The following is a 21,203-nucleotide window of genomic DNA, read 5'->3' as shown; positions in this document are numbered from 1 at the left end:
GGTTCTTACAAGGAAACGGACTCGATAAATAAAGGGCGCTTGGCAGTATATACACATACATGTAGATAGAGTTTTACTTTGACCTTCGTCAGCTGTTTCATGCAGACTGATGGAATCGATTTTATAGATACAAATAAACTTTCAATTTAATTAAAAATATCAATTAAGTCGAAAATAATGCAATGCTCATAATGCGAAATAAACATGATACATTCTTTTTATTACGTATTTTCCCTTAATCTTCACAGTATCTTTTTACTGACAAGCGGCCATCTTGGGATATTACTCATCACATATTTGTAAATGGTAATTTGATTGGTTGTTTGAATTTAATCAACCAATGAAAACGTTTATACCTCATCAATTTTGTGAGATCTGTGACAGTGGGAAGCTTGATTTTTGGGTAAAGTTTTACGGTGTACGTTTACAGTTATTTCATTGCGCTTTTCCCATTTATTGCGTCAAAACTTTTATATCACACGTAAATTCATTATGTCAATATTTTTTTGTAACGATATACACATGTTTTCATGTTATAAATAGAGATTTATGTAGTTTCACTCATTTTGAAACGTATTTTCGCGACTATGAAATAAGTTGTTATACGTTTAGTTAACAATTTATCAAGTTCCCGTATTGGGCAAAAAATAGAACGGGCAACATTCAAGGCATTTTCCTGCCTTTCCGTTTTTCAGATTATTCTAGCCAGATGAAATGAACATTTTCCCAAAAAAAGGGTTTTGGCAGTGAATTTCTTTTGACAAGTAGAAACGCCAAAATTGAGAAGCCTATCGTACGATTCCCATATATCGAGTGTAGCATAATTCCCATTACTCTGTTTACATTAAGAACGCCGCTCTCGTAATGACCTCACACACATGCGCTCTGAGTATTTTGTTAACATTACTACGCTTGAAAATATATATCAGTGATTCATTTTGCCGTGCTTCCCGCGTGCCAGATGCACGTTTTTTTCTTGAGACCCATCATTCTCAAACATGCGCATTGTTTAAAAACTCTGAATTTCAACGTCGTCAAAGTTGTACATGATACCAAGTACGATTCGTGGTTATAAGCAAAACAAATGTCAACACCGTTTTGAAAAGTAGAACGGAAGTCACATAACTACATTGGGAATGTAATACGCGTATATTGATTGGTTGAAATATATTGATTAATCAGTTACGGCGTTTTATTAAAAGTTCGTTGGACAATTAATTGGCTGTCCCGAATTGTAAACAAAGAAATTGCGACCGAAAAAGGTTTTCAAAATTGATCCTCATCAATTTAAACTTGCTGTGTAGATATTTATCGATAACACAGCCTCAATGTAAACCATGTGATTTAAATATGAAGAATAAACAGCGGAAAACACAGTTTGAGTTCGTCTGTTGTGAGCGCAGACAGTTATTATTTATATAGTAAAGTGATGTTATCATTCTTTTCTGGATTAATTGAGCAGTGTTGTTTTTTTCTAAAGTGACAATTAAAATTTGCAATTTCTGAAATAAATAGCATCTTTTATTTTTAAACGGTACATACACAATAGTGATACAGATCATACAGTATTCTGTCCAATGTTACGTACAATGTAAGTACATATACCAACACAGACATCTGCTGTTTATACTACTTTTGACCAAAAAATTATAAACACTAGTCATCCAATTTATTAAAAGTCTAGACAGTCCTAATTGTTAAAGATGTTAAAAGTTCTCTGTTTAAGATGTTACCCATTATTTGTTTCACTGTTTGTTAATGTTATTAAAAGTAAAACAAATAAAGATTTTACTTGCTAAGTTGCTATAAACCTATTTTAGCTGTAAAATTGCATAAAAGAGCCCCTGGCTAAGGTGTATCATGTTGAGTAGATTATTTGTAACGAATTTACAAAGACACAATCTGGGACCCATTGTTTTAAGTTTGGACCCATTGTTTCAAAATATGCGAGTCCCAGGGACTCATTGATGTAGATTTCAAACTGAATCACTGAATTTATATGTGCCAAGTTCTATCAAGGGATTTCAGGCAATCTCTCTACCCACGTCTCAAAAAAACAAACACAATTCAACAAGAACTTACCATATGATAAGCCGTTATGCAGGCGTTTTAGTTATTGCTTTTTAAAGGTAACTCGAGCAAACATGTTTTTATAGTATCGTATGATTCCCTTATTTCAAGCATAGCCTAATTTCAATCACTCTGTTTACATTAAGAATGCGGCTCTCGGATGACGTCACACGCATGCGGTCTGAGTATTTTGTTTTGCTAAGATTACTACGCTTGAAAATAAATACAGACACTACTAAAATAAGGGAAAACCCAGTATAATTGCATTGCAAAATCTTACTTCAACTGCAGGGCTTTTTTTTTTCTCCCCTCAGATTTTTTTTTTCCCTCAGCAGGTAAATTTTCTCCCAGGCTTCATTTTTTTAAACGTTAAATACATAAGTTAACCTGATCCAGTGTAGAAAATATAACATATAGCATAATTAAATTATCTGTTGCCTTGAATTGTTTTAAAAACAGCAAAATATGTTGAATTGATTATTTAAGACTTTCCTAATTTTCCCAAAAAATCCGGCGTTTCGCGTGATTTTTCCCCCCAAAATCCGGCATTTCGCGTGTTTTTTTTCCCCTAAAAAACGGCCAGGCCCTTTCCCCACAATCAGATAAAAAACCCTGAAATGAAATAATCCAAATATATGCCTATTCCATTCATTTTTTTCAGTACTTTTCATTAAACTGTACATTAATTGCATACCACAGTGCTAGTGCTAACACAACACTTACATGTATTTCTTTTTTTTTTTTAAGAAAATTCTTTTACTTTTTCACGATTTCCCAGAAAATGTTGCATGGTTCAAGCTGTGTGCGCACATCGGGAAAATAAGTGACATGACGATAAACACATGTTTAGTGGGTAAACCCTGTCCTGATTGGATGCTAATTTTATCAAATCTTTGAATAATAACATATTATGCCAACATTTTAATTTGAACAATTTGTGAACGTTGTTGTTTTTTTGCAATTTGTGAGCACTTTTTCGTGTCAATGTTGATCAAAAAAAGATCTACCAATAAAACAAGACTTGTTAAATTGTAAATAGAAGTTATGAAAAAAGTTAAATTAATCTTTCAGTTTCTGTAAAAATGTTCAGTTAATCAAATTTTTTAAGTTTTGTTGGCCTCAGGAATAATTTTAGAAATCAAAAGTATGAGTCCCAGGGACTCATAGGTTTTTAATCTATGGGTCCCAGAGAAAAAGTATGGGTCCCATCTATGAGCAGAAGAAAAACATAGTGGATCAGGGTATTTCAACACAGTGTTTCAGATTGGCCCCAATTCCCTCAGGGCAGGTGTCCTAAATGTTTTGTTTTTGGCATTTGTCCTCAATCATAAAAAAACATTCAGATAGTTTTGTTATCGTACAGTTAATTAAAAAAAAAACAAGTCAAAACTAAATCCAATAACATTATACTTCAAATAACACTTAACTATTTTATTGCATCTTGAAACGAAACTTTTTTAGACCTCAGAATGGCTGAAATCCAATAGATCACAGATTATTGTTAACAAGGATTATTTGGTGAAGCATGAAGATAGCAGTAGAGGGCTGTTGCCATGGCGAGTTGGACGCCATCTATCAGACATTAGAACTCCTGGAGCAGAAGAACAACATCAAGGTAAATGGCAGACAATATAAACCTATTGCTTTTTATGCCCCCCGGATTGTATGATTGGTGGTATATTGTTTTTGGCATGCATGTGTATCTCATGGAGCTGCACATTTTGAGTGGTGATAGGTCAAGGTCATCCTTCAAGGTCAAAGGTCAAATATATGGCTTCAAAGCAGCGCAGTAGGGGGCATTGTGTTTCTGACAAACACATCTCTTGTTAGTATTGAAAAGCCTATTGAAACACAAGTTAGTCCATTTCCTTGGTAGAACCAGTATTTGGTGTCTTTTAGTTTTATTTAAAGAACGCTCTCACAGTGGGATCAAACTCCTGAATTCTTGGTTGCTAGGCGGATACAATATTCTCCATGCCACTGCGACCTAATTTGGCATAGTAATCACAAATCATGCACTCTTTTGAAGTTTTGATCATCCAAAATGTTAAGTAAAATATGGGGTAAAAAAACATCAAGGAAATTGTAATAGCAGTTCTTTGTTTACTAGTCAGGATGTGAAACTGTTTCCTAAAGCAAAATGTAGATTTTATTTTAATGCTAATTAAGTTCTAAAAATCAATGTCTTACAAATCAATTATAGAAAACGGATAACAGACTACATGTAACTACACCAAGATAATAAAGAACACATGTCTGTCCATTATTAGACATAAACTTTAAAAAGTTTTCGTAAACTGCTAAAACATACATTATAACTCGCACTGATTGTTCAATATGATATGCAGTGTGTTTTTTCATTTGAAATCAGGTCCGATAATCTGCCCCATTCCCAATTGTAAATACTATAGTCTATCCCTTTGAGCGCTGGAACCGGATTTTGAAGGCCTTTGCAAACAGTTTGGATCCAGTTGAGACGCCACAGAATGCGGCGTCTCATCAGGATCCAAACTGTTTGCTATTCTGATAGTATTCTTTGAAAAAAATCGAAGAAAATGCTGATTTTAGAAATTCAGCAGAAGACATTTTAGCAGACGACAAATTTCCCAGCATGCAAAAGGCTATACTGGGGCACATATTGTTTTTTGCCTGTCTGTTTGTTGGTTTGTTTGCGTCAAACTTTAACTTTGGCCATAACTTTTGATATATTGAAGATAGCAACTTGATGTTTGGCATGCATGTGTATCTCATGGAGCTGCACATTTTGAGTGCTGATAGGTCAAGGTCATTCTTCAAGATCAAAGGTCAAATATATTGGGGGGGGGGGTGGAGAGATAGTGTGTCACAAACACATCTTGTTCTATAATAAAACATACATTTAATGTTAGTTTCATGGTAACATTTGCATCCAAACATTTTATGTTAGTTTCATGGTAACATTTGCATCCAAACATTTTATGTTAGTTTCATGGTAACATTTGCATCCAAACATTTTATGTTAGTTTCATGGTAACATTTGCATCCAAACATTTTATGTTAGTTTCATGGTAACATTTGCATCCAAATGATGCAAGGGAGATAATTTGGAAGAGTCAAAAGCGACAAAATTGCAAAATGCTTGCATCAAAAAGCAGGATCCCTGTCTCCCTTGTTGATGATAAAATGTATTATCACCCCTCGTATAAATGTTGTTTCATTTCCCAGGTAGATCTATTGCTGATATGCGGGGACTTCCAGGCAGTCAGGAACATGGCTGACATGGACTGCATGGCCGTGCCACAGAAATACAAGCAGATGAACACCTTCTACAAGTATGGCCCTATAGTCACTTACCACTTTGTCATCAACAAACTGTAATTAATAAAGAATATTGTAATTTAAAGGTGTTAAATGCCAAGCTAGAATGCAATTTTAAGAATTTATAAAATATATAAGTTGTTTGAATATTCTTTCTTTTTTTACCTTTGAATGGGTTGTTACCCTTATTTATGCCTAGCGTCCTGAAAAAAGGACATTGCAAACAGCGTAGACCCAGATGAGACGCCGCATAATGCGGCGTCTCATATGGGTCTGCGCTGTTTGCTTAAATGAATTTCTTTATGAAATATTCTAAATATAGAAATAAATATACTTGACACCCCTAATTTTGGAAATAAATTGATCCAATTTAGAAGGATGGGAGAGTCCACTAGACATAAATGGGTTAAATACGGGCCTGGTTCTTAGACTTAAGGCTTCAGAGGAAAAATATTATTCAATACATTTTCCTGTACACGCCCTGTTACTTTGAATCTCTTATGTTATAGGCAGTCAAATGTCAGCAATAATTTGTGTCAAGTAGGTTTGATTAAAGCTTTATAAAGAAGCCTCAATGGTTTAGTGTATGTGTGGTTGTTCTACTAAGTCCAATCTTTTCGTTACTGTAACTTTGTCATTCATGGAGATACACTTCAACACCGTTATTTCGAACACCGATAATCCGAAGTCACCGTTATTTCGAAGTATTATTCGGGTCCCGATTTTGGTTCTTCTTTGTTTTATGTAAAAATTCATTGTTAATCCGAACTTCGTTAAACCGAAGAAATCGTTATTTCGAAGTGATTCAGTCGGTCCCAACACACCTTATTCGCACCTTATTATCAATCTTTAATCCGAAGTCAAAACTGCAAAATACTGAGCGTATTTTCACACCTTTGTCGTGTCGCGTCAAAAGCCGATAATTACACCTTTGTCGTCTGTGCGAAAGCAGGTGTTCAGAGAGACATCGCGTATTAGTTAAAAAAAGTCAATTCATTTCCGAAAATGTATTCATATGTTTGTATGTCTGATAATTTGTGTTATTCGTTATATTTTATATGTTCTGTAATTATACAAAAATAAAAACAAGAAAAAGATTCTTTTTATTCCTCCGTTTGTTACAAGTGGAAATCTATTGCTATATGACTACTTTACGCTTTTAAGTAAGCGTGTAACCGAACCATGCGACTTCCACTTTTACAGAATCAAAGAAGTCTTCTGTCAAATGTTTATTTCGAATTATCGTTAATCCGAAGTTTTTTTAACGGTCCAGACGACTTCGAAATAACGGTGTTGAAGTGTATAATGAAATAATTTAAAGCATATGTTCACTACATGTATGTTAAATAATAAGCAAACTATAAGGCTAACCGATCATATAACATTTTTTACTATTAACTGCAAATGCTTGAATGAATGTTATAGGTACTACTCGGGAGAGAAGGTCGCCCCAGTTTTGACTGTGTTCATTGGAGGAAACCACGAGGCATCCAACTATATGCAGGAACTGCCATATGGCGGTTGGGTGGCCCCTAAAATCTACTACATGGGTAAAGCTAGTTCTTGCAATCTTCTTCATTCGCATGCAATTCTTTCACATATGTGCTCAAAATGCAGTTTAAATTTGAGTACAGGTTGTTTTATTAGCTCGGCGTTTTTCGCAGAAAACCCGAGGTATTGTCATAGCAAGCTCGTCATCCAACGTCCGACATCCGCGTCGTGCTAAAACCTTAACATTTTGTTAAGGTTTTGAACATTGGCGCTAAAATCAAATTGCTTCAGCCTACAACTTTGAAACTTCATATGTAGATGCACCTTGATGAGTTCTACATGCCACACCCATTTTTATGCCCCCTTCGAAGAATAGAGGGTATATTGTTTTGCCTATGTCGGTCGGTCCGTCTGTCCGTCTACCGAATGGTTTCCGGATGATAACTCAAGAATGCTTACGCCTAGGATCATGAAACTTCATAGGTACATTGATCATGACTCGCAGATGACATCTACAGATTTTCAGGTCACTAGGTCAAAGGTCAAGGTCATTGTGACTCGAACCAGTAAAATGGTTTCCGGATGATAACTCAAGAACGCTTATGCCTAGGATCATGAAACTTCATTGGTACATTGATCATGACTCGCAGATGACCCCTATTGATTTTCAGGTCACTAGGTCAAAGGTCAAGGTCACAGTGACAAAAAATGTATTCACACATTGGCTGCCACTACAACTGACTGCCCATATGGGGGGCATGCATGTTTTACAAACAGCCCTTGTTGGGTCACTAGGTCAAAGGTCAAGGTCACTGTAACCATTAAAAAAAATAAAAAATACATAAATTCTGACAAGCTTTCATTTATTCAAAATTGCACCCGTAGCCGAGCGCGGCACCCGTTATGATGTGCTCTTGTTTACTATTATTATGGTTTTCAGAGGCTTTTTTGTATCCTTTTCATTGCTTTCTCTGCCATATATGTGTACATCATTAGTACACATGCATGCATGGTCATTAAACTGGTTGTCTTTTATTCATAAAAGTTGAACAGTTTAGTGATTTTCGGCACTATACAAGTAAACACGTGTGCTATTCCTTCAATGGCTCTCTCTTCTACCAACTAAACTAAAGAGGGGTGGCACGGTTTACCCAATACACCCCCAAATACATCCCCAAATATGCTCGAAATTCCCAATATAGGCTCAAAATTCCCTAACTTAACCCTAACTCTAACCTGCCAAAATTATGAGTATTTGGGTATTTTGAGCGTATTTGGGTGTATTTTGGTGTATTTGGTAAATTGTGCTGCCTACTAAAGAGTGTGCAGGTTTGTTTTAACATCTCATTTTCTGCTACAGGTTATGCCAATGTGATTCAGATAGCAGGTATTCGTATAGGAGGAATGTCTGGCATATTCAAGGGCAAGGATTATAACAGAGGTAACACACACCATGGCATTTCAGTTAGGCATCAGAAAATAATTGTTTGTTTCCGGTGGCCCGACCCTGCCTAATTTTTGGCTGCTGGTCCTAATCTTTTTTGAGCCCAAAATTCGAAAAAAGTCGGACCGCATATTTATCGGCAATGCTCAATAAACTGTCTATGTTATCCGCATATTATCCCCTGCCTATGGCGGGCTGATATTGTTTTGGCGTTGTCTGTCCGTTCGTCTTTCCATTCATCTGTCCGTCCGGAGCCATATCTAAGTGCTTTGGCGGATTTCATTGAAACTTGGTATGAGTATATATATATATATATCAGGGATCATATTTTTTTCGGTTTTGTCGGTCCTAGACCGATTGGGGTCATGAAAGACCGATTGGAAATCCCAAACAGTCGGTCCGATTCTGTTTGCTATTAAAATTCCCATGTCATGAAATCGATTACACAGTGTACATGCTAACACACCCTAATGACATTCTTATCTCGATTAGGTGTGATAACCATTCGCTGCAGTCATTAAACCGGTCAGGACCGGTTTATTGCGCGTCAGACCAAGAATCAAAAACTTGTGAACAGCGGATTAAAGACGCATCCGAAAAGACGCGTCTGAATGCACGCGCTGTAACTAAGCAAAACATGCCGATTCATTTTCCACCAGCGTAATAATCCGGTAAAATAATATGAATGAAAGTCGCGGATCTGATCGACAGAACAGTCGAAAGTTATTTTTATGGGCGGAACTTCACATAAAATAGTACACAAGAAAAATAATATACATTGAATAAATCTTTAGTAAAACCGTGTTAGAATCGAGATAATTCGTGTAATTTATACTTTGTTGTTGAATAACTCACGACTGGAAAATTAGATGCGTGGTTTCAAATGCTTCGCTCTTGTGATTAAATCCCTACGCATGTAAACTATCGGCCGTGGGTTATTTGACAACAAATTATTTATTAAATATTTGGTTGTTGTTGTCAGTAGCCAACCTACGCACAGACATTTGTTTGGACCAGTGCATGTTTGTAAGCTATTATCGAATCGACAACAATTAAAAACATCGGTATAGACTTACACAGATTAATAATATTGACAACGATGAAAAAAGTCTGATAAAACAGCATACGAAACAGCAATGCAATACCAAATGATAAAACCAGTTGAGAAAACTCGTTCCGTTTAAAGAAAATGCATAAGGAAATTTTACTTGTACATGTATTATACCACCTTCATGAATGGCAAAATCAATGGTATATATTTTAACGTAATTTGTCATGATTTCGGATATACATTTTCTGATACTTTTCCCCATTTATATCCGGACCGATTGATGTTGCGGGAAAATATGATCCCTGATATATATATATATTTATATATATATATTATATAAGAAGATGATGCATGCCAAATGGCATTGTACACCATCTGTTAATAACGGAGTTATGGCCCTTTGTATCTTGAAAAAATGCTTTTTTAGTGTCAAATATAACACTTTTGTGTCCAGAAGCATATTGGCGTGGGATATTAATTCAGCGAATTTGCTTGTTTATATTGTTATTGAAGCGCACGTGGTAGATGGCCAATCAGCATTGAGTTTGCTCACACAGTGGGTAATTCATGCGCAGACACCGTACACTTAGATTACACAGTTGATCTTGTCGTCTGCCAACAATATAGCGGCCGATGGCAAACGTAGTATTTAAAGATTAACTCATCAAAAGAAGCGTAACAATAAATAAATTATTTCTAAACTGATTACTTAACACCTTTCTCCCAACTATCGATCTGAATTAACGGATGATAATTAAATAATTAGTTCTATTTTGACGATGTTACACCTTTCTGCCGATTATCGTTTGAAATTAAAAGGTGATAATTAACTTTTTTTTTACCCACAAAAGATGCTATTGTAAAGCAATATGTCAACCAAATCGTATATTTGCTGAGATTGCAATGTCTGCAGTCAAATGATATGCACATTTTATTTAATGTGCTCAACGCGTACAATTTTTCGGACTGTCGTTTTAAGACACATTATTTTTCGTTGATTATAATTTATTTTTGAAGTTCTTTATAGAAGAAATAGAATGACGAATACATATGAGGTGATACATACGGTGTGGTTTATAATATTTTAAATTGTAATCACCTGAAAATACAATTGGAAATACTATAAAAAAGAACAATTAGTAAGGGCTCTGGATGGGGTGGGGGATCTGCCCTTTATTCCTGTTGGGTTCCTGCGGCTGCGGTTCCAAGCCCACCAGCCTAATTTTCAGGATTTCAAATTTGGAACAATCGACACCCCTATTAAATGTACATCTATAAAATAACTTATGTTTGTACCTTGACAAGTACCATACTAATTATTTCTATATTGAAAACTGTATGTTACATTATGATATGTGATATGCCCTTGTTGTCATTAAAAGAAATATTAACAAGTTGATAGTACATGTATATATATTTATTTCAAAACCAGTTTTCGCGCATTGAAAAACAAAAAACTGGTTGACTCAAAGAAATTTTGGGAAAGCCTAGCCATGGTAGATAGACCCCACGACACCAGTACATAATATAATATAAAAATGTGGTCCTTTGGAAACATAAAATGCATCCAAGAAATATAAAAGCACACCCAGTTTGATTGGGTCTGTTCATGGTGATAATGTTACATGCAACACCTCTCGCGCCCCCCTAGCACGGCTTTTGGGCTATTTAATATATTATAAAATTATATATAATATAGTATCCACTCCATGATCCCAAAGGAACAGAAAGTATAACAACACTGAATCCCTATAGACACTGAGGGTCAAGCTTGCTGCGACTTTAGTTATGCATTTTATTGGTAATAAAATGGACTATTCAAGCAGTTGCCAGAAGTCAACATAAAACTCGGAAATAAGGAAAGCAACAAATGCAAGATTAATGAACGGCTAGTTTTTATTTCATAAAAGCATTTAAATAAAGCCATACAGCATTACATATATCATCAAATTTATTGTACATACAGTTGTACACAAAAAAATGAGAAGAAGATGCACCATATACGACATTTTCTATAAAAAAAATAAAATAAAAAAAAATAAAATATTTGCCTACCTTCCTACCTAATTTTTTAGGCCATGTCAGTGGAAACAAACATAATTTTTGTTTAGGCCTTAATGGCAAACCTTGTTAATTGAGTTAATGGAAAAACATGTCAGTTAAGTTAGTGGCAAACTTTGTCTCTTTCAGTTACAAAATAGTCATTTCACTTATTGAAAGATCATCACAATGTAGAAAAGGGAATGTGATTGCTAAACTATGTCACAGAATTGTAGGGAACCCACAGCCCAGCCATTTTTTTTACTTTTCAAATTACTGTACTTCATAAAAATCATTATTACTTCAGAGGTAAAACAAACATAAAACCACTTTATAAATCGTATTTTCCTGGCTGTAAAGTCTTTTGCAGTTGTCAGGATCTTAGTTTCTTATGCGTGTCAGTCTGTAGACAACTTTGTCTCTTTTCATCTGATCTTTACTTAATGACCTGAAAATGTTTGTGAAAATTATTTATTTGTATGCTTTCCAGTGGTTTATAGAGAAATTTCAGTGAATTAAAACTGATTCATTGTTTCAAACAGTGAATATTTACAGTTGATAATTTTCACTGATATACTGTAAAATGACGTTGTTTTCATAAGTTACAATGTCATTATTTCAGCAAAAATACACACCAAAATCATTTTTAAGCATAAAGTAAGAAAGACAAGGGACAAAATTGTCACAAAACCAGGTTTTCATGGTGAAAAAAAAATCTGATAAAGGGAGAAAACTCAAACTGAACTTTTGAAATGAACAAACAAAATTAACCCCCTTTGCAAGTTTGTTTTTTAAAAAAATCTATTTTTAGTCGTGGCGACCTTGACATTGGAGATATTGACCTGATTCTTTCGTGCGACACACCGTCCCATGATGGTGAACAAATGTGCCAAATGATTTTAAAATCTCACAATGAATGACATAGTTATGGCCAGGACAAGCTCATTTATGGCCATTTTTGACCTTTGAACTCAAAGTGTGACCTTGACCTTGGAGATATCGACGTAATTATTTCGCGCGACACACCGTCCAATGATGGTGAACAAATGTGCCAAATGATTTTAAAATCTGACAATGAACGACATAGTTATGGCCCGGACAAGCTTGTTCCGCCCGCCCGCCCGCCAGCCAGCCAGCCCGCCCGCATTCGCCAAGCTAATAACCAGTATTTTCCTTCGGAAAATCTGGTTAAAAATGTGTTTGATTTGGTGGAATATCGATTTTTATTTACTCATGATCATAGAAAAAATATAGTTTGTATAATCACTCGTGAATTTAGATTGATATTCCTCCAAATCCAACAAATATCCTCTATATTTGTGTGTTCACAGGCCATTTTGAGCACCCTCCCTACTCCGAGGACTCCAAACGTTCTGCGTACCACGTGAGGAACGTGGATGTATACCGGCTAAAACAGGTTAACTCCTTTGATTATGTAGTTTTACTTCCATATCTCCTAGCAAAGTGAATGGTTTAATATTTAAGCACACAGATTTGAGCATCACTGTTAAATGGAGGCTGCTTTCCGAACATTTGTTTTGTGGCGATGAAATTTGTGTCTTGTTCTGAGAAAACTAGACTTAATTCATGTGCGTAAAGTGTTGTCCCAGATTAGCCTGTGCAGTCCGCACAGGCTAATCAGGGATGACACTTTCAGTTTTAATGGTATTTTAAGTTTCAAGGAAGTCCCTCCTTACCGAAAATCAAGTTAAGGCGGAGAGTGTTGTCCCTGATTAGCCGGTGCGTAGTGCACAGGCTAATCTGGGACCACACTTTTACGCACATGAATTAAGCCCAGTTTTCTCAGAACAAGGCTCATTTGATCCGTTTTAATATTTTAGCCTCCCTTTGTGAAAACTGGGCTTAACACAAAAATATTTTTTTTAAACATCTAATAAATTACCACACCCCACATTATACCCCCCTATCACCCACCCCTACTCCCCCCAACCCCCCCCCCCCCCCCACCAAAAAAAATAAATATTTTGTTTAAACATCTAATAAATTACCACACCCCACATTATACCCCCCTCTCACTCCCCCCCTTACCACCCCACCCCCCTAACCCCCCACCCCTCCCCCCCAAAAAAAGGAAAAAAACATAATTTTTTTTAACATCTAATAAATTACCACACCCCACATTAATACCCCCCTCTCATCCTCTACCCCCCCCCACCCCCCGATTTTTTTTTTTTAACATCTAATTAATTACCCCACCCCACATTATACCCCCCTCTCACCCCCACCACCCACTAACACCCCCCACCCCCCACCCCCCCCCCCCCAATTTATTTTTTAAACATCTAATAAATTACCACACCTCACATTATACCCCCCTCTTACTCCCCTACCCCACCTACCCCCCCCCTCATTTTTTGTAAACATCTAATAAATTACCACACCCCACATTATATCCCCCTTACCCCCCCCCCCCCACACCAATTTTTTTTTTCCTTTTTTTATTTTTGAAAGATTGTCTAATGAATTATTGAATATGAACAATTTCCCCATGATGGCTTATGTTATACTGTCAAGCACTGGAATAGTCGAGCGCGCTGTCCTCTGACAGCTCTTGTTAGGTCACAAGGTCAAAGGTTAAGGTCACAGTGACTCGAAATAGTAAAATGGTTTCCGGATGATAACTCAAGAATGCTTATGCCTAGAATCATGAAACTACATAGGTACATTGATCATGACTGGCAGATGACCCCCATTCATTTTCAGGTCACTAGGTCAAAGGTCAATGTCACAGTGACTCGAAATAGTACAATGGTTTCCGGATGATAAATTACATTAGGTCAAAGATCAAGGTCACAGTGACAAAAAACATATTCACACTATGGCTGCCACTACAACTGAGAGCCCATATGGGGGGCATGCATGTTTTACAAACAGCCCTTGTTCAGAAAAGATTCTTCCGATCTTCACCAAACTTGGTCAGAAGTTGTATCTAGACAATATCTAGGTCAAGTTGGAATACGGGTCATGCCGGGTCAAAAACTAGGTAACAGGGTCACTTGGTGCATTTCAAGGATTTAGCATGGTGTCCGCTCTCTAATTGAAGTAGTTTTCATCCGATCTTTACCAAATTTGGTCAAAAGTTGTGTCTAAATGATATCTAGGTCAATTTTCAAAAATGGGTCATGCTGGGTCAAAAACTAGGTCACGAGGTCACTTAGTGCATTTCAAGCATTAAGCATGGTGTCCGCTCTCTAATTGAAGGTTACAGGGTCACTTGGTGCATTTCAAGGATTAAGAATAGTGTCCGCTCTCTAATTGAAGTATTATTTATCCGATCTTCTCCAAATTTGGTCAGAGGTTGTGTCTAGATGATATCTAGGTCAAGTTTAAATATGGGTTATGCTGGTTCTAAAACTAGGTCACGAGGTTACTTAGTGCATTTCAAGCATTTAGCATGGTGTCCGCTCTCTAATTAAAGTAGTTTTCATCCGATCACCAAATTTGGTCAGAAGTTGTGTCTAAATGATATCTTGGTCAATTTCAAATATGGGTCGTGCCGGGTCAAAAACTAGGTCACAGGGTCACTAGTGCATTTCAAGGATTAAGCATGGTTTCACTCAAATAGTAAAGTTATGTGTTGTGTAATTTTCAAAAATATATCATTTTGCCACTCAAATGGTAAAGTTATCAAGTTGTTTAAAACCTCCAAACGGGCAGTTTGGCACTCTTGTATAATTTTGTGCCAATTTGTAATCAATCATGTCATTTGATAGTTTTTTATGCTTGAATTGTATTTCTTTCAGAGCGTTATGTGCACATTATTTTAATATATAAAATTCATTCATAAATCCCAGATTCATTTGTTATAGACAATAATATTGCCATTTAAATGAAACACTGTGCATCAAATGTAAAAACAAATCCCAAATTTTATTTTAAGCTCTGCATCATTTCTGTTTTCATGTGAACTCTTGGTAATCCTGTGACAGTTGGGCACTCTTGTTATCAATCAATAGACATCTTTCTTTTGCCCAACTTTCCTAAGTATATCCACCAATTTCATACGATGTAATTGACATGATTTCATACATTGTTATCAACATTATTTCATACGTTGTTATCTCCCTTCAGGTGAAGCAGCCCATAGACATCTTCCTCTCCCACGACTGGCCCAAGGGTGTTCACAAGTACGGGGACACTCACAGGCTACTCAAGCGTAAGAAGTTCCTACAGGAGGAGATAGAACAGGACAGACTGGGCAATCCAGCGGCCGCAGATCTGTTGTACCTACTGCAGCCAGCTTACTGGTTCTCAGCTCACCTCCATGTGAAATTTCCTGCTGTTGTGAAACACTCGGTAATGGTCATTTTAGTTGAGTTTATTTTAAACCGGGAGTTTCTAGCAGTCTATTCTGGATTTATGCTGTTTGCACATATCCATTTTCACTTTGCTTCTGACTGAGAAAGGGTTAAAGTCATTATTGTAACTTGTTAACCTTCAATTTATTTTATATACACTTTTTCAGAACCCTCCAGATGTCAAAATAACCAAATTTTTGTCTTTGGACAAATGTTTACCCAGGAGGCAGTTTTTGCAGGTAATTTTTCCTTTTGACTGCATTTAATAATTACATAGAAACAATTGAGTCGCGTTCTGAGAAAACTGGACATAATGCATGTGCGTAAATTGTCGTCCCAGATTAGGCTGTGCACTATGCACAGGCTAATCAGGGACAACACTTTCCGCCTAAATTGGATTTTTGCTAAGAAAAGACTTCATTTTAATGAAAAATGTCATAACAGGGGAAAGTGTCGTCCCTGATTAGCCTGTGTAAACTGCAGAGGCTAATCTGGGACGACACTTTTAGGCACATGCGTTAAGCCCAGTTTTCACATAACGCTGCTAAATTTATTAAAGCAAACACAAAAATAACCTTTCCAAAATACAGTCCTGGGCACAAGTCAGACACCATATTCACTGAATACAGTCCTGGGCACAAGTCAGACACCATATCCACTGAATCCTCTCTGTGAAATACAGTCCTGGGCACAAGTCAGACACCATATCCACTGAATCCTCTCTGTGAAATACAGTCCTGGGCACAAGTCAGACACCATATCACCTGAATCCTCTCTGTGAAATACAGTCCTGGGCACAAGTCAGACACCATATCCACTGAATCCTCTCTGTGAAATACAGTCCTGGGCACAAGTCAGACACCATATCCACTGAATCCTATCTGTATTGCTGTATTCTGCATTAAGGACATTTTTTACGTGATACAATAAGATTCTACCTTAACCCTTCACCACTAAGATACATATTTTACCACTTGGATACATATTTTACCACTTAGATACATATTTTACCACTAAGATACCTATTTTACCACTTGGATACGTATTTTACCACTTAGATACCTATTTTACCACTACAATACCTATTTTACCGCTTAGATACATATTTTACCACTTAGACGCATATTTTACCACTAAGCTACCTATTTTACCACTTGGATACGTATTTTACCACTTAGATACCTATTTTACCACTACAGTACCTATTTTACCGCTTAGATACATATTTTACCACTTAGATACATATTTTACCACTAAGATACCTATTTTACCACTTGGATACGTATTTTACCACTTAGATACATATTTTACCACTACAATACCTATTTTACCACTTAGATTCATATTTTACCACTTAGATACATATTTTACCAGTAAGATACCTATTTTACCACTTGGATACGTATTTTACCACTTAGATACCTATTTTACCACTACAATACCTATTTTACCACTTGGATACGTATTTTACCACTTAGATACATATTTTACCACTTAGATACATATTTTACCACTAAGATACGTATTTTACCACTTAGATATGTATTTTACCTCTTAGAAACGTATTTTGACGCATTTGTAGTCTCTTAGAAAATTAAATTTAATTAAAATCCAATCTATGATGTTGTTTCATCTTTCTGTTATTGTGGTTGTGGTACTTCGCTTATGAACTACAACACGTCTGTTTGGTTCAATCCTTTAATAACGTCTGATAACAGTAAACAACAATAATGATGATGACGTCAACGTAAAACATACATAATTGTGGCAAGTGGCGTTGACGTCACAAATACTTAACACTTTCATTTTCAGGTTGTTGATGTTCCTCATGATGCCTCTAAGCCAATGAAATTACAGCTCGATGCTGAGTGGTTAGCCATTTTGAAGCTGACCAATCATCTGCTGAATATATCCCGCAATCCCAGCTATCCTGGTTCACTTCCAGGTGAAAGGTCAGTAGACTAGTTTTAGAGTCATAAATTAAAATTCCGGTAAATTGTATATATCTGAATAACTCTTATCTAACAGATAACTTTTGGTTATCTTCAATTTTAATGTCATAAATACATTACCTGCTATCTAATATCTACTACATTTCCTTTAAAAATTTGTTTTTGGATATATGTTTTGGTAAGCAATTGTATAATATTATATATATCCCAACAGGTGCAGGTTTTGGTTTAGTATTGGATAAGATTAAGCCAAGGTATTTGACTTCGGATATCTTTATTTGAATAAGGTTATCTTTTGGATTCACTTAAGTTATCCATACTTATACAATTGGTTACTAGTGAATAAAATGTTTATAAAGTCAAGTTTAAACTCGCGAAATCATAGTATATGTAAACTGACAAACCCTGCCTTGGTAAATTTTGGGCCAGGCTTGCTTAGATTCTCAGTTTTGTATAGAAAGGCTTGGAAATTTAAGGAATTGTCTTTAGTAATTATATCATTTTTAAGGCTGGTTTGGTCAAACTTCTTATTTCATGAAATCAAAAATTATTATCAAACGTTTGTTTTTACAGGAAAGATTTCTCACCCACTCCAAAGGAGCTTCAGAACGTAATGGACGACTTTGGAGGTAATCTGGATATTCCAGATAACTTTGCACAAACAGTCCCAGTTTTTGACCCAGAAAAGTCGAAAAAGCAAAACCAGATGCCACCGCCCCAGACACAGATAAATCCCCAGACAACTCTGTTGTGCAGCATGTTGGATCTCACAGATCCCAACGCTGTTTTTCTGGGGAAGGATTCGACACTTAATCTTCCCGAAGACGCTGATGGCGTTGACAACGCTGCAGAGAGTGATGGCACAGACGATGTCGACGAAGATTATGAAAGCGAGCCAAGTTTTATTTCATTGTCTGGCAGTGAGCAGAGTTTTACAGATCAGAGTTTCAGCATTTTGTCAGCAAGCAACGAGAGTTGCTTGTCCATAGGGCAGGCAAACGATAGCATTGCTTCATTGGGGAATGCTGATGAGATTAAAATTGATGATGAAGATGATGATGATGATGATGATGGCGTTAAACAGATAACTGCTGTGACAGCTGGATACTATAATGAAAATACTAGTATCGCAAATGAAAGCATGTCGCCTTTACTCTCCAGAAAGAGATTGAGTTTGTCAGAGAAATTGGAAAAATGTAAGTCAAGTGACAACCTTAATGATACGCAGGAAATTCATGATGAAGACGAAAATGAGTTTGCAGCGATCATTGCAGCGCAGAAAGAACACAACTCGTCAATCGAGCAGCTTTCACCAAAGAAGTCAAAAACAGATTCCGAAGCAGTTGACGGTAATTTGAGCAAGAACAGTTCTAGTAGCTTGGATTGTCAGTCTCTAGAAATCAGTGACGATGATCCAGAATTGCGAGAAATGCTTCGAGCACAGAAAGATGCAGTAAACAACAGTGGGGAAAGTGAAGTGATTGAAGTATCGGTAGAATGCGAGGACCCAGAACTCCAAGAAATCGTAGCAGCTCAGAAGAAAAACCAGAAGGAAATAGACTGCGTTCCGGAATTACAGCGGGACTTTGATCTTCAAAAACCATGCGTTCAGTCAAGCCCGATCGTGAAAATGGAGGAGAGGTTTCATTCAGATGATGGTGTGGGGGACAGGGGTTCGGGGAAAAGAACTGAGATGCAAAAAATGGAGGTGAAGAGTCCGGCAGCAAAGAAGTTTAAACGCAGAAATCAGGACTTGTATGTTAACGAGGAGAATGAGGAATTCTAATGGGGCAATGTTTGTGGTTCTTTATATAAATGAGTCACAATCTGGGAAAATAGGGCTGAATGCATGTGTCACCCCAGATAAGCCTGTGCTGTCCATTCAGGTCATCTTGAAGTCTCTTGTGACTGAGAGAAATCATATACCTATGTTCTTTACAATTTCGTAAATTTTATACCATATTGTTAAAGGGATCTTTTCACGCTTTGGTAAATTGACAAAATTGAAAAAAGTTGTTTCAGATTCGTAAGTTTTCGTTTTAGATATGATATTTGTGAGGAAACAGTAATACTGAACATTAACCATGCTCTAATACAGCCATTATATGCATCTTTTGACGATTTTAAAACCTAAAAATTATAAAGCGTTGCAACGCGAAACGATTGAATAATTTGGAGAGTTCTGTTTTTGTCGTTAAATTTTGTCAAACTACGAAGATTGCTTATATAAGGTATAAAATACGTCAAGAATGTGTACTCGGCGGAATAGCTCAGTAGGCTAAAGCGTTTTTACTTCAGGACTCTGGCAGGACTCCAGGGGTCACTGGTTCGAAACCTGCTCCGGGCAATGTTCTTTTCCTTTTTTTAATTTTTTTCTTGATTTTTTACTGGAGCTTTTACGATCCAATGTTTACATTTATCAATATAAAGCATCTAATGAATAAGTTAAAAAAATGCCAAAATCTGTGAAAAGGCCCCTTTAAATTAAAGATGTTTATTTTTTCAAAAAGGTTATTTCAAGGAACGCATATGTGAAGAGATTCTATTAACATATCAGTACAATGTAACAAACCACATGGTCATATATTTTTGTTAGTTTGTTCATTAATTGTACTTTAAACAAGTATAATTCTTCAAAACCATATATCATGCATAACAAAAAAGAAAAGTATCTTTTTGTGTTTTTTCTATTGCTGTTGTAATTAGTTGAAGAGAGAAAGCACACAAAACATTTCTCAAACAGCAAAATTGTTAATATTGATCTGATGTTATTGATGCTGAATCTTTTCAGTATTCACATTTCTTATGCTGTAATAAAAAAGTAAAAGGTGTATAATTAAGATTTTGATTTATGGTACTCTACATTGATGTACGCTCTGTGAAAAGGGGGTTTAATGCATGTGTGAAAGTGTCGTACAGGCTACACAGGCTAATCAGGGACGACACTTTCCGCCTAAACTTGATTTTTACTAAGAAGAGAAGAGACTCTTAAAATTAAAAATATCATAAAAGCGGAAAGTGTCGTCCCTGATTAGCCTATGAGGACTGCACATGCATATAAACCCCTTCTTACAGTGCACGCCTCATATGTTTATATGTTTTTTGTAATATAACCGAAATGTCATTCAGAGTGGATTCATGAATCCATACATGTAGTGAAACATTCAATTGAGACGAGTTTAGAAAAGTTAGAACTTTTTAAGACGTGACAGAAATTGATCCAGATAGATAATTTTGACTGCTAAAGAGCGATCGTATATCTGTCACAAATGACTTCGAGATTCTGTCATTGCGCTTTGGTGCCAACTTTGGTATTTGATACATTAATGTGTTCGATATTTGTTGTTACGAATTATAAACCAAAAGCGTGTTTCAGTGGTACACCGTCAACAAACTCATTTTCATGATCACTCCCATAGTATTTTTATGCCCCCTGTTGCGTATGATCGTATAGTGTTAATAAACTATGGAATCGTGCGTTAGGTTCGACCTTTTAATAAACGTTAATACGAACTTGTATATGTACAACATAAGAAGTG

General features: G+C 36.2%; 1 protein-coding gene across 2 annotated transcripts; it reads left to right on the top strand.

The window, feature by feature from the left end:
• The first annotated feature begins 347 nt into the window (after positions 1-347).
• On the top strand, positions 348-19,628 carry LOC127848928 (lariat debranching enzyme-like). 2 transcript variants are annotated; one of them, XM_052381655.1, is made up of 10 exons: positions 348-403; positions 3,532-3,685; positions 5,275-5,381; positions 6,793-6,917; positions 8,219-8,299; positions 12,725-12,810; positions 15,486-15,710; positions 15,880-15,951; positions 17,525-17,664; positions 18,238-19,628. In XM_052381655.1, the coding sequence occupies exons 2-10, from the start codon at positions 3,596-3,598 to the stop codon at positions 19,448-19,450; spliced, it is 2,139 nt and encodes a 712-aa protein (XP_052237615.1). In that variant the 5' UTR covers positions 348-403; positions 3,532-3,595; the 3' UTR covers positions 19,451-19,628. The 2 variants fall into 2 exon arrangements, with proteins under 2 accessions (XP_052237615.1, XP_052237614.1); XM_052381654.1 differs by having other exon boundaries at positions 374-418.
• The last annotated feature ends 1,575 nt before the right edge of the window (positions 19,629-21,203 follow it).

This window comes from Dreissena polymorpha, chromosome 10 (genome assembly GCF_020536995.1).
Source record: "Dreissena polymorpha isolate Duluth1 chromosome 10, UMN_Dpol_1.0, whole genome shotgun sequence".
Lineage (NCBI taxonomy): Eukaryota > Metazoa > Mollusca > Bivalvia > Myida > Dreissenidae > Dreissena > Dreissena polymorpha.
This window is presented reverse-complemented; position numbering and strand designations above follow the sequence as displayed.

Coding starts and splice junctions, on each gene's coding strand:
- LOC127848928 (XM_052381655.1), top strand. CDS start 3,596: ATGAAGATAGCAGTAGAGGGCTGTTGCCATGGCGAGTTGGACGCCATC. Junction 8,300..12,724: donor GGGCAAGGATTATAACAGAG/GTAACACACACC, acceptor GTGTGTTCACAG/GCCATTTTGAGCACCCTCCC. Junction 15,952..17,524: donor CCAGGAGGCAGTTTTTGCAG/GTAATTTTTCCT, acceptor TTTCATTTTCAG/GTTGTTGATGTTCCTCATGA.